The sequence below is a fragment of the Vigna radiata genome, chromosome 8, assembly GCF_000741045.1.
Source record: "Vigna radiata var. radiata cultivar VC1973A chromosome 8, Vradiata_ver6, whole genome shotgun sequence".
Taxonomy (NCBI): domain Eukaryota; kingdom Viridiplantae; phylum Streptophyta; class Magnoliopsida; order Fabales; family Fabaceae; genus Vigna; species Vigna radiata.
The window spans coordinates 1650502-1664651 of record NC_028358.1 but is presented as its reverse complement, the minus strand read 5'-3'; the positions used below and the strand labels follow the sequence as shown (position 1 = coordinate 1664651).

The following is a 14150-nucleotide window of genomic DNA, read 5'->3' as shown; positions in this document are numbered from 1 at the left end:
TAATAGAAATTAATATCATACGTACATATACAAATGTAATATATAACTATAATATATTAATATTATTTATTACCTGTCCTGCACCTTTTATATATATATAATAGTATATTATATTAACAATTATTTCAAAAGGAAAATCCCTTTTCTAATAAAAGTAAAGTTCCAAGGATCCCACAGTAAACACTTTTTATTCTAATATAAAAAGGAATCACCACACAATCCATTGGACATTTGGATTTCTCTGTACTGAAAATTTTTGCTTCCATCTAATAAAAGGTATTCATCTTCCCCCACTTCTCTTACCATCTAGCACCTTAAATACACATCCTCTGCATGTCACCAACGTACCATGGCACCAACAAATCATGAAATATTTTCCCATATATATTAATATAATATACCAAATATCACATTACATAAAACTTAACCCATGGTCTCCCATCATTCTCGTGAACCACCACTCATTATTCTTGTTCCCTTTTGGTCTCACTTTCCTCACCCACACACTCTACTACATTCCTTCCTCACACTTNCATAAACTACCCCTGTCATACGTAATTNTATTATCAATTCCATCTCTACTCTGTTTTCTCTCCTGCACAAAACATACACTACCCATTCTTCTTCTCTTTCCTAAAATTAGGAACCAATCTAACTCCTACCCTTCTTCTCTCTCTCGGGTCCCACCTATAATTAAACTCTATTCTCTTTAAATCTCAACCATTCTATTAAGTTCCCAAGCAAACTGTCACACCTCTTTTTGCTATCAATCACACACATATTATCTCACATCACCCAACAATTTCTTTCTGCATGCTAATATCAGTTCGATTTATAAGCAATCTACCATAGTTTCATACATTTCACAATGCCCAAAACCAAAGAAGCATTCAACATGTAACGACAACTTAAAATTTAACATGCATACACGTTTTTAGAATCAAGCAAATAATCAGCTCCCCTTACCTGGTGGGATGCTTAACGTAGTTCACAGATGCTCTACAGTACCCTCTTACAACGTTCGAAAATGAACAGAACCTAGAAATCACCAATTTGGTGATAGGACAAACTTTTTAGAGCTGGAATATAATGGAAAGAAAAAGAAAAAATGTGGAAAATACATGCAACCAGAAAAATTGGTTGCTCTAGTTCAAGAACAGAAAAGAAGAATAGGAGAAATTTTCTTACCCGACGAAACGAGAAACCAATCGGATGGTTCCGTAGCCCTTGACTCTAGGAGCAATAATATGCAATCAAATCACAACTCTAACGGTGGAATATGTTGGAAATCTAGAGAGAAGTGAGAGCTTAAGTTAGGGCAAGGTTTCTGTTCTTGAGAGAGGAAAGAAATTGGAGAAATGAAAATTCTGAAGCTGGGGAAGGGATCCCTCTCTTGGCCATGTGCCCAATACGAATGGGCCTGGGGTCTTTCCAGAGGCCCAATAGCCTTAAAATTTAATTTTTTTTTTTTAAGGGGCCTTACACTTTTTATATTGATTATATCTAGAATTAATATAGAAAATGAATGTTTATATTCATCTTCTCCCTTCTTCTCCTTCTCGCATTACAGTTCATTGTTATGCTTTAATTAATTGTAAGTCAGAAAGAGAAGTTAAAGAATGGAGTTCGTGGAAGATGTTAACCAAATCCATGAATCCACCAATCAGATGGTTCAATAAAGGAAAAAGAAATATGCTAAAAGCAAAATGCTATGAATAATGGTGCAACTCTTTTGTACAAATGAACAAACAAAACAATAACTACAGTACTTCACTCAGAAAGCTACCTAAATTTTCAGATAACAAGGTAATATATACATGCATATAGATATCTGCAAAAGAATATACCACCACCAGAAAACTGCTCCTGCGAGTTCCTCTTCGTGCCTTCTAGAAACCCGACCAAAACATCTCAATCTTCAAACAGGTACCAATTCAACGTGGAAAATTTAGAAAAAATGACCAAAAACATTACACGAGACTTGACTATAATAAGATAATAACAATGATGTTTGAACCGGTCAAAGTTCTTGGCAGCCACCACTACAGGGAGGAATAATAATAACAATTAATTTCTCAGAACTATGGGGAGAACTATGATCAAAATGATAATGATGAGCAAAATGATGGCGTAGCAGGTCCACTTTCGCGTGTTTTTCTGGTGCTTCCTTGCTACTTGGAGCTGCTGGACCCCACCTCGCACGTACGAGTTGGCACGTGCTACATGGCTCTCGATGTCGTCCAATTGCTCTCCCTGGGACTGCACCAACACAGCCATGTCTAGGAAGACCTGGTGCAGCTCCTTCAGGTTTCGCTCTATCTCTTTCACTGTGTCGTGCCTCTCTTGAATCTCTTGGATCGTATCCATCACACTCGCTCTACCTTGCTGCTGAATCGCTTTCTGCAAAAATGTTTCACTCTCACCTGTTCCAACACAGTTAACAAGTACAACGCTTTTAACTTCATGTTTCGTTTCATGTTTCAAATCTTGTACCATGTCTTCGACTATCAATAATATGTGTTTCCTAAACAAACTCAAACATATCTATATGCAAAGGATAGGTGAAATTATAGTGTATATGTTTAATTATGTGTTATTAAGATTCTAATTAATGTTTGATCATCAAAAAACCATAATATTCTATAAACCAAACACACAAAAACATGAAAAACGTAAACACGACCATATATGAAACAAAAAATTGAAAATTGATACACACCGGTAGAAATGAGAAGGTCGATGGTTTTGTCATCAGGGTTCTCTCCGGTAACAGTATAATATCTCCGCTGCACGGTTTCCCTGTACTCCGTCGATATCTGTTGCCTAAGGCTATTGAAGTTGTCCATGGAGTCTTTCAGATTCTTCCTCAATCCGCTCACGACAGATGTTCTAGTCCTGTCGGAGGAAGAACCCGGTCCAGAACCAGGCAGGTTTCGGCTTGTCTGATTGGACCGGTCCAGAGCTTCGAGCCGGACCTTGATGAGCTTGGCTTTCTTTAAAGCCAGTGCTACATCCGCGTCCATGCGCGAGCGAAGCTCTTTCACAGCATTAGCACTGTGAAGGGTCTTGCTTTTTTCGTGGGAACCACGTAAGTTCTCATGGAGACGCTCTAGCTCTTTTAACTCTGCTTTTACCGGCTCAACTTCCTCAAAGAATTTCTCCAGGTTCACGCCGCCCTCCACCGCCGCCATCTCGACCACGTGGTGGTGGTGGTCCGGCGAGGCTTGGTCGCTGTTGCGGGTGAAGGAGCCGGAGAACAAGTCGTTCATTTTAAGGTTGTGATGTATGGAGGAAGAGAAGTTAAAAGAATTATAAGATGAGAGAAAATTGTCCGAATGAAAGTGTATATATGTATTGAGAAAATTTGTATATGGGTGTATAAATGGCAGAGGCTTTGGAACGAAGGGTTTGAAATTTTCTTTAATAATAATAATATTTTGGTGAAAGTGGGAAAGACTGGTTCAAATTGCAAGATGGTTTGTAATTTTTAATTGGGTAAGAAATAATGAGAAAAACACGGTTTTATTATATGCAAAGTTGATGGGTCTTGCCCAAATGGTGGCTTTACAATAAGAATGTGTGGAATGGTAGCAGACAGAGAAGGTGATAACGGGTCAAAGGAGGTTGGGACTGGAGAAATGGGTTTGTGGGAAATTTCGTGTGAAGTGGAAAAGTATTATCAGTCTTCAAATTTGGGAACCAAGGAAAGGGCAATGGTGGAATACTGCAGAAATTGAAGGCTCAAAAGGGAGAAAATATTTGAAAAAAAAAAGGGGATTTTGGTTTAGCTAAAACTAACGCTAGTATTTTTGTTACAAGCAGTCCCAACCAACTGTTAACGATCCTAGGAATGGAAGTTTCGAACGTAACTTCGTTGTGACCCCAATCAGCAACTCAATCAAGAATTTTAACATATAGAAGTTTCGCCACTGGAACCTAACCATCCTAGATAGATTACATTACAGATGTCTATTATGCTACACATTCACAAGTTCCCCACTCCCCTCTCAAAAAATTAACCTAAAGGACATTAGAAACAAGAATTTCCTGCTTGTTTGTCTAAAGTGATTTATAAAAATAAAACTCTATACTTAAATTCTCATTTTAATACTTTAAGTCTAACTCAACTACTTAATCCATATTTATATATTATAAATTAATCTTATCTTTCGATGTAAAACTTTTAATAAATTTTCGAAATATATATCTCATGTATAAAACTTGATATTAATGGATAATCCAATAATAATCTGATAACTGATGAAACTTTTTGATATCATAGACTTTAAGCCTTGATTGTCATTTTCCACTCAGCCTTCATAATTTGTTGAGTTCAATAATATCTTACACTTACAAAAGTACTTGATCAATGGACAATGTAAACTTGTGATGATTACAATATCAACAGATTCCGTTGAAACTGAGCAATTGCAACTGCAGATACAGTTTTTAAAGTAGAAACTTAGTATACTACTCAATTGGAATAATTGCGATACACCTCTGCCTATTGGATCCTCACGAAGAGAAGTGTAACGATGATATAAGATAGTATGAGGGGAGAGTAAGATACTGTACATCATATTTAGGAAAAGATCCCTTCATATATATAAATATATAAACCATCAGTCAGCAATACAAGTGTTGAAACTGATAAAATACTTACAGAAAAAGAATATGATGCTCAAAATAATGATCTCCAAAAATCTACCCCAACAGAACAACCAACCATTTCCTTCCCAGATTAACCGCCCAACTGTTCCATGGATTGTAATAAAACTGTTGTTCACCCCCAACAGATTTTCTTTGAAAGTACAGCCCAATCCATGTTCCCCTCATCCCTGCTAGATCCCAAAATATAAAGCTCAATCTTCAAATCAAAAGTAAATGAAACAAGTATGTTTCATGAATTATAGATCCTAATCCCTAAGGCTAAGCAGGAGGTGGAGGCGAAGGTGGTGTTTGAACTTGTGGAGACTGATTACCACCATTGCCGCCACTACTGCTTTTTTCCCATGGCTTCACAATGAAGAGCACCACAACCAAGATGATCACCAGAAGAAGTATGATACAATAACAGGTCCATTTCCTGGTGTTTTTCTGGTGCTTTCGTGCTGTCTGCAAATGCTCAGTTCCAGTGTGCACAAACGATTGAGCTCTTGCCACATGGCTCTCAATATCATCCAATTGCTCACCTTGATGTTGCACCAAAACCGTCATGTCAAGGAATACTTGGTGCAACTCCTTGAGACTCTTCTCCAACTCTTTGACAGCATCATGTCTCTCTTGAATCTCATTGATGGTGTCCAGAATCCTACCCCTGCCTTGCTCTTGAATGGCCTTCTGAAGGAAAGTCTCACTCTCACCTGCACAAAAGTGACAAACATATTACTATAGGACATCCAAAACTTCCATCAAATCAGATTTAGACAAAACTGAACCCAAACCTAATCACGAGGACAAAATAATGCTTCACAAACTTGAATTTGAAAAACCACTTAGAAGTCCAATAAATTATCCACTAATTTCAATAAGTTTTATTTACTCCTCACTTGAAGCAACGATGGATAAAATGAGAAACTAATCATGACTATGTTCTAGTAGACAAGAATTTGAAACCCCAAATTTCCTGCTATTAAATTTTCGTCTCTTTTTAGTAGATTTACTATTTATTTCAACCTTTTTAATATATATCCAAAATCCACTGAGTCACAACTAAAAATGAATCGAGCACCATACAACTGAAGAGTCTAAACTAAGAACTTCCTTGAGAAACCGAAATCCTTGGTTATCGAATTTCAACTTGATTTAACATCTTAGAGATTCAGAGAACGATTATATTATTCACAAAACTTCTCTCTAACATTATTGCTTTCTTTTTTTATTTATTATTTATCCTCTTTTCATCTCTACCTCCTTGTATCTCTCTTTGTTGTATAAATATAACGTCCAAGTATAATTTCCCTTCAAACAGTGATCAAGAAACCACACTAGTTTATTATCCACGTAAGATAATCTTATTCAACTCAAACAAGATTGCTCCACACATAAAAAATATCTCATTCTAAGTATTAGATACATACCTAGTATTCAAACTCAAGACTACTTATTAAGCTAAAATCATGGTCCGCGATTTGTGGTGAATGGACCATTTAACATTAGAAGAGTATATGAAAACTAATGAGCTGGCTGTCACATGGAAAGAAGGCAGGCAAAGCCACCCCCACTATGATTTGATGAAATAAAAATAAATTTTCTCAAAAAATGGACTTTAAATTTAAGTCAATCTCACAAAACTGCATAACATCCATTGTGGAGAAGTTAATTGCTTGAACATATGATCAGATATCTTTTGCATAATCCTATAGCAGTCCAATTTCAGGCAACACAAGAGACCTAACAAACTCTATTACAATAGACTCTGTTATCATTAAAAGTGACCAAGAAAATGAAGTTAAGGTGAGTTTTGGACTCCCTTATATACTATAATTTCTTCGTGTCTCTGTAATGATAACCAGCAAAATTCGCTAAATTAAATCAAATTAAGAAAAACATGTCGTTATTACGCTGTTCCATGTGATACTAGACTCGATCCCTTAAACAGGTTTTTGAGTTTGAACCTACTGAACGGAATACGGAGAGCTTAGACCCCACTAAAGCTGGAAAGCCAGCTTGCCAACGGAGGGTGGTTACTCAGTAACGGTAACAAACAAATAAATCCGAAAATAAACCTTACCAGTGGAGATCAAGAGATCGAGCGTGTTATCATCGGGATTCTCGCCGGTGACGGTGAAGTAGCGGCGCTGCACAGTCTCCCGGTACTCCGACGACACGAGCTGCCGAATCTCGTTGAAGTTCTCCATAGAGTCCCTCAGCTTTTTCTTCAGCCCGTTGACCACGGAGGTCCGGGTTCTGTCCGAGGAGGAACCAGGTCCGCAGCCTGGCAGGTTCCGGTTGGCGGCGTTGTTGCGGTCGAGAGCCTCGAGCTTGAGCTTGATGAGCTTGGCCTTCTTGAGAGCCACCGAAACGTCACCGTCCATGCGCGAACGGAGGTCCCTGATGGCGTTGGCGTTGTGCAGCGTCTTGCTCTGCTCGTGGCTGCTCCTCAGACTCTGCGCCAGTCCCTCCAACTCCTTCAGCTCCTCCTTAACGCCCTCCACGTCCTCAAAGAACTTGTCGAGGTTCACTTTCCCGCCGGCGTGCCCGTCACCGGCGCCAGACATCTCGATGACGTGGTGGCGGTCCGGGGAGGCCTGGTCGCCGCGGAAGCGAGAGAAGGAACCGGAGATCAAGTCGTTCATGGTTGGTACCTCGTTTTCTGGGACTGAACAATGAATGGAAGGTGTTTGTAAAATTGTGAAATCGTGAAACTGTGAAATATGAGAATTAGATCTTTGTGCGGAGGCCTTATTATGGTTCTGGATTTTTCAATTTGATTCAACAACTACCGCGTTCTTGAGAAGAAAAGAGAAGTCAACGTGGGGTTTGAGATGACGTGGATGAGAGGGAAAGAGTTGAACTGGTGAACTATAGAAGCGCGTCACATAATCACGTTCTTCTTTTCACGTTTTCTAATCTCATCGTAAAATAATTTTAAACTTAATTACTCAAAATTTTCGAATAATATAAGATACTCAAAATAAATGCAATGGGTTGATTCTCAAACACATATGGTAAAATTAGAAAATAATAAGAGTGTCTTAATTTCGTACTAAAAGTCATTTTCTCTTTTGCTTAAGCTTAAAGAGAAAGCGCGTTTAGAATGGGTTAAGAGAGGAAAGAGCACTTTTACGGTAAGATAATATGTATTTCGCTCCAGTTTTCAACCCTATCAGTCAGCGTAAACAGAAAGGCACATGAGGTTGTATTTTGCATTAATTATCTATGATTAGTTTATTAATTAGGAGGGTGAAATTTAAGCATAAGAGAGAAAATATCTTACCTACTCAGTGTTTGGTGTAAATAAATAGCGAAAAATCAATTTCACAAGTATTAAAATCGATTTTGAGAGCATGGTAACATATTTTAAATTTTTTCTTTAAGTAAATTTAACCGGTGTAGAATTTATAATATGTATCTTATTTAAATAATAAAGGTTGTTCTAGTTTGTTAATCAACTCTACATCTGTCAGAAATTTGATTTTTCTATATTGTTGAAAGAAATGCACGTAGTGAGAGATGAAAAAAAGGGAACCTTCATTTTTGACAATATTATACTATGGCCCAAAGGTTATAGTAAAATCTATTTTATTTTTTAGTCCTTGTTTTAGTATAATATGTAATTTCTTGTCCTTTAGTGTGCATCATCTACATCAAAGGTGAAAGGTCTTTGTTTCTCATAAAGCACATAGATAAGAGTTTTTTTTTTTTCGTATTATTTCTTTCTCACCAACCCAAACAGCTTGGTGAGCATGACCTAATCCACCTTTTTTCTTCTTATTACAATTCTATAAAGTTCTTTAAGTATTATTTTGGGTTAATTAGTTCTTACAAAATAAAAAATGCATTTTTAAGCTACTACATGCATGATTTAAAAGTTTGCTAAAAAATTATTTGTCCCACATGCATTTTCAAGAAAAAAAATTGTATCTTAAATTTCAAACATAAGCGTCGATAGTATTTTAAAAGAAATTGAGGTTATCCTCGTTAAAGTGGAATAGAAAAATCTAATACATAGTAAAATTATATAGATATTTTGAAGAAAATTTAATTCATCAAACTTCCAAGGTTAAGATGCATATTAAAATAATAAGTGCATTCAACAGATCCTATTATAATAATAATCGTCATTAAGATTAAGGTCAAATATGATAATTACATTCATAGACAAAGGACAAGTCATGGTTTAGTAATTTTTTTTTTCAATTCTTCTAGAACTTTTCAATCTCTAAAAATGTTTAAGTTATATCCCATGTTTCAAATACTTATAACATTGATTCATATTTCTAATTGCTCAACCAAAAGAAACATTATCTTGATACAAAATAAATAAGTTGTTTTTAGTATTTATTCTCTCTTTTCTTTCTTCGTCACTTTTTAGTGAGGATGAACATGTGGTTTCACATGCGAAGGATAAATCCAAGACACATTATTAAATATATTACAAGAAGTAGAAACAATCTTTAATCTTTTAAATATTTTGTATTTACTACCTTAATCTACATTAAGAGGCTAAGTAGTCATTACCATTGATAATATGATCATTCACAAACCGTTCACCTATGTTATTCGATTTAACCATGCACATACTGATGGGTCAGGCTGTGGAGGAGGTCGACTGGACTGTTGAGGAGCTCGACCAAGTTGTTGAAGGTATTGGTCAAGCTACTCGATAAACTCGATCGTGTTATGGAGGCCAGACTATTAAGGAGAATGACTAGACTGTTGAGGAGACCGACCATGTTTTAGAGAAGCTCGACTTGGTTGTTAAGGAGACTGTAAGGATTGTAACAAATGTGTTTTATTGATTTGGAAAGAGTAACCAGTGTATAGAATATACAGAATACCTAGATTCTATAATTAAGGAAACAATATATCAATTATTCAAGACAGAATCAATTATGTGGAAACTAAATAAGGTAAACTATAATATTCAAGACAGAATCAATTATACAGAAACTAAATAAGGTAAACTATAATCAAATATATTATTTCCTATCATCCCCTCAAGCAAAGCGTGGGATTTGGTCCAACGTGAAGCTTGTCTCTGAAGAACTGGAACAATGGTTGAGGCAGACTTTTAGTGAATATGTCTGCTAGCTAGAGGTCAGAAGGTATGAATTGAGTGATGAGTTTGTTAGATAGAACAAGCTCTCGAACAAAGTGATGATCAATATCAATATGTTTAGCGCGTTTGTGAGCCACCGGATTTTGGGAGAGGAATATAGCACAATGAATTAAATCCCGCACATGCGATGCACGTTTCTCATTTAGGAATAAGATAGTCTTTTGCTTTTAGCTAATTCACAAGAGCCACAAATGGAAGGAGTTGGTAAATTAGAAGATAAAGACAAAAGACCTCTTTTTCTTAAATGGGAAATAGTATCAAAGTGAACATGACCCAAATGATAATGCCACAATTCAAATGATCCTTGTAGCTTATTGGAATTTAAAACAAAAACAAAAGCATTTTGACCATGCTCCAATACATATAAGTTGTGATCACGCCTCCCTTTTGCTAGAATTTCCTTTATACCCCTTTGCTGAAGCAGAAAAGATGTGTCAGTAAATATAGCATCCACAGGAAAGTCACGTGTAAGTTTGCTAATTGAAATGAGATTCTTTTGGAGTCCAGGCACAACAAGAATATTAAGAAGGTTTAAAGTATTTGTCAAACGATGAGATCCAATATGGGAAATGGGGAGAGCATTACCATTTCCAACAGTAACTGTATGATTACCAGAATAAGGCTCAATTGAGTCTAAATCAGATGAGTTTGCTGTTATGTGTGCTGAAGCTCCAGTATCAAGGTACCAATCAGACTGGTTTGAATTTGATAGAGTGCAAGAATTCGCAAATGATTCAGCAAGATTGGAAGATTGAGGTGGGCCACCTTCATAACATTGATGGCAAGATGTGGCATAATGACCTTCCCTTCGGCAGATTTGGCAATGGATAGGACAATGTCCTCTGTCGCGACCACCACGACCTGAGTATTGGTAACCACAACCTGTTTTTCCATTTGAGAAAGAACGCGACCCAGATTGAAAACGTGTATTGGATGATTGAGAGGAACGTTGAGTAGTGGTATTAAAAGCAGCTTGAGAGGGAGTAGATTCAACGACATGTAAATACATTTCAAAACTCTCGGCAGCAGAAAGAAGATCACGAAAAACAGGCAGTGGTCGCATGGCTAATTGAGATGCACCAAAGCTAGTGAAAGTGGGACCTAAACCCCGTAAAAACCAGTGTAATTCATCTAAATCATCCACTGGTCTATCCATAAGGCTGAGTTGATCACATAAGCCTCAAAATGTTTTGGAAAACTCCCTAACAGTGGATGAGCCTTTTGTAAGGTGCAACAGTTGATCTTTGATCCCAATTTCTCTTTGCTTGGAGTCACTACCGTAGAGGGATTCAAGAGTAGTCCAGATCTGTTGTGCGGTGTCACAATGCAGTACTTCAACTAGAGTCTCTTCAGTAAGGGAAGCCTAAAGAAGACTTACAAGTCTTTGATCGTGTTGTTTCCACGTGATAAAGGTTGGATTAGGAACCGTCAAAGATCCATCAACAGCAGGCAATTTCGCAGGAGGAATTATGATTGAGCCATCAATATGACCATAAAGGGCTTGTCCTTTAAGAAGAGGAAGGAGCTAACGACGCCAGAGAATGAAATTGGTTGAGGTGAGGCGTATGTTTAACATGTGGATCATGGTGTTAAAGGAAAAAGCACATCAGTATTAGGCTGATACCATGTAAGGATTGTAACAAATGTGTTTTATTGATTTGGAAAGAGTAACCAGCATACAATATATAGAATATACAAAATACCTAGATTCTATAATTAAAGGAAGAATATATAAATTATTCAAGATAGAATCAATTATGCAGAAACTAAATAAGGTAAACTATAATATTCAAGACAAAATCAATTATACAGAAACTAGATAAGATAAACTATAATCAAATATATTATTTCCTGTCAGAGACTAGTCGGACTAGTCGTGCTATTGTGGAGACCGACCGAACTATATGAAAAACTCAATCGTAGCATGAACAACTTGAATGGAACTCGATCTTTAGAGAACACAACTTTATGAAACAATAATTAATTTAAAGATAAATAATTTTTTATTTATAAATTAGTATCTAAATGAGACACTATATTAATAATAAGTTATTTTTTATCCTAAAATTGATTTCTATTTAAGAATTTTATTGAAGTGTTAAAGACAATTATTTTAAAGAGACAACTATACAATACAAATATGAGTAAAGAAGTTAATAAATATATAAATAATTTAAGGAAAGAATTGGAATTTGAGTAAAAGTTAAGAAAGATTAGCAATATGATTAAAATAATAAATAAACTTTTCTCTTTTTAAAATTGTAAAATTTATTCATTATATTTTATAAATAAGTGTCTTGTTTTGATACTAGTATAAAAAACATGTTTAGATATGGACAGAATCTTTTACCATATTTGTTTTCTAACACGGGATAATGAATATTTGGACGACATTGTAATAACCTATGTACCAAAAATCCTATTGCTTATTGAAAAATATATTTTAACACTAATTTATAACACTGCACACGTGTTAAAATGTGATTGGACGATTTCAAATTAAAAAAAAATGAAACAAAAACATATTTGGAAGAAAAAAATCAAAGTTTTTTTTTTAATTTAAAATCGTCCAATCACGTTTTGACACATGTACAGTGTTAAAATAGTATAAAAAATTGATGTTAAAATATTATTTTTCTTGTTACTTTACTTTAGATCGGGGACTTGTATTATAAACAGAGAGTTCAATCTTTTGTAAACATATCATCGAATCACTTGCAGAGATAATTGAACATTTTCTAATGATATAAGAATCTCTCTGTTATTGAACTTTATGTCATTTTTCCTATATTTAAATAGTGATTATTCAGTTAAACTGACTTACAGTCTTTTAGAGTTTTACTTTACCTGTAACATATTTTTTTATGAATTAAATGAGTTTAGTTTATAAATTTTGACAAAAAAATTAAATTTATTGTCTGATATTTTAATTTCCAAATTTCTAAAATAAATGCGTATAATTATTTAATTCTTTTAATTCAATCAGGTTAAATTTTTTTATTTGTTGACAGGTATTTCAAATTAATATTTGAATTAAAATATCATTTAAATTAAACAACTTAATTATTACGTTTATTACGTGAAAATATATTTAACAAATATTTAATACAAAATTAGAATATATATATATATATATATATATATATATATATATATATATGGGGTTTGTTAACACGTGTACGCCTGTTTTCCAATTGGTACATTTTAAGGATATGTACCGGATTATAGTAGACAAAAATAACCTTATTTATGATGGTTTTTAAGTTTTAAGGTCAAGGATATTTAAATAATTTTCATTCTTAAAATTAAAAAAAAAAAAAAAACCGCAAACCCTTACTCACCTTCTTCATTCCTCTCAACCCTTTCTCTTTCATCTCTCTCACTCCAGCATTTTCTCTATCATCCCTATGGCCCCAATTGAAAAAAAAATAAAAATCAGAAACTTTTGCCTAACCCTAATCCACCTTCCTCACCAATTTGTTTCTCTCTCGTCTCCATACTCTCCCTCAGCCACACACAACAACCCGTGACATCGTAATTTGTTGCTCTTGTTCTGTTCATTCATTTGGAGAATGTGTTATATATTTTCCCTTCTTATTATTATTAAATTTCATTTTTAAATTAAATCATGTAAATAAAACATTCATAAATCAATTAAATTTTCATATATTATTTACACATCTACACCACATTTCATTATATTTTTAAAGAACAATATATTTCCCTCTATTGTCCTTTTCCCTTTACACAAAGTGTTTCTTTTTCCTTTCTCTATTGGTATGGGATACATGATGTAAGATTACAACCTAGAATTGAAAGAATTATACTCCTAAGGAGCTCTTTTATACCTATTTCTTTAATTTCCTTATGTCCCTTTTTTATCACTGAAAAAATAGAAACTAAGATATAGGATTTTTCAGGAAGGGTTTAAAAAAGATTATTTTATTGAGATTTTTAGAATATTTCTATTTCAACACAAACAAGAAGGAATAATAATCGGACTCTAGGAAAGGACAAAAAAAGAAAAAACAAAGAATCCCCTTAGAGTAACTTTTCCATATTTGAATTTATATATATATATATATATATATATATATATCTTTTTTATATTATACAGAATAGAATTACAAAAATTATCAAAAAAATTGAGTTCTTTTTACGAGTTTAATATGTTGATAAAGGCGTTTAGAATAAACTTTAACCATTGTGCAAGATAAAAAACAATAAAATCATTTTTTACCTTAGAGATTTGGAAAGAGTAACATAAATTGACAAAGTTTATATTCATTTTACACACATTAGTAAATATAAAATGATTATAAAAGAGTAAACTTTTTCAATTTTTAAAAAATATCTCTGATTCAAA

General features: G+C 34.4%; 2 protein-coding genes and 1 long non-coding RNA gene across 3 annotated transcripts in view; all 3 read right to left on the bottom strand.

The window, feature by feature from the left end:
- LOC106771782 overlaps window positions 1-1447 on the bottom strand; it is a 2581-nt gene extending 1134 nt beyond the window's left edge. The window contains exons 1-2 of the long non-coding RNA XR_001376515.2: window positions 1189-1447; window positions 967-1038 (exon numbers count right to left, since the gene is read on the bottom strand). This is a non-coding gene — a long non-coding RNA (uncharacterized LOC106771782). The remainder of the gene's footprint in view (window positions 1-966; window positions 1039-1188) is intronic.
- Window positions 1448-1713: 266 nt separating this feature from the next.
- LOC106771297 (syntaxin-121) lies at window positions 1714-3840 on the bottom strand. The gene is made up of 2 exons (XM_014657250.2): window positions 2720-3840; window positions 1714-2423 (listed from the first exon to the last, which is right to left on the bottom strand). The coding sequence occupies exons 1-2, from the start codon at window positions 3267-3269 to the stop codon at window positions 2068-2070; spliced, it is 906 nt and encodes a 301-aa protein (XP_014512736.1). The 5' UTR covers window positions 3270-3840; the 3' UTR covers window positions 1714-2067.
- A 741-nt stretch (window positions 3841-4581) lies between these two features.
- On the bottom strand, window positions 4582-7500 carry LOC106772583 (syntaxin-121). Its single transcript, XM_014659082.2, has 2 exons — window positions 6734-7500; window positions 4582-5363 (listed from the first exon to the last, which is right to left on the bottom strand). Exons 1-2 carry the CDS (start codon window positions 7296-7298, stop codon window positions 4930-4932), a joined length of 999 nt encoding a protein of 332 aa, XP_014514568.1. The 5' UTR covers window positions 7299-7500; the 3' UTR covers window positions 4582-4929.
- Window positions 7501-14150: the final 6650 nt, after the last annotated feature.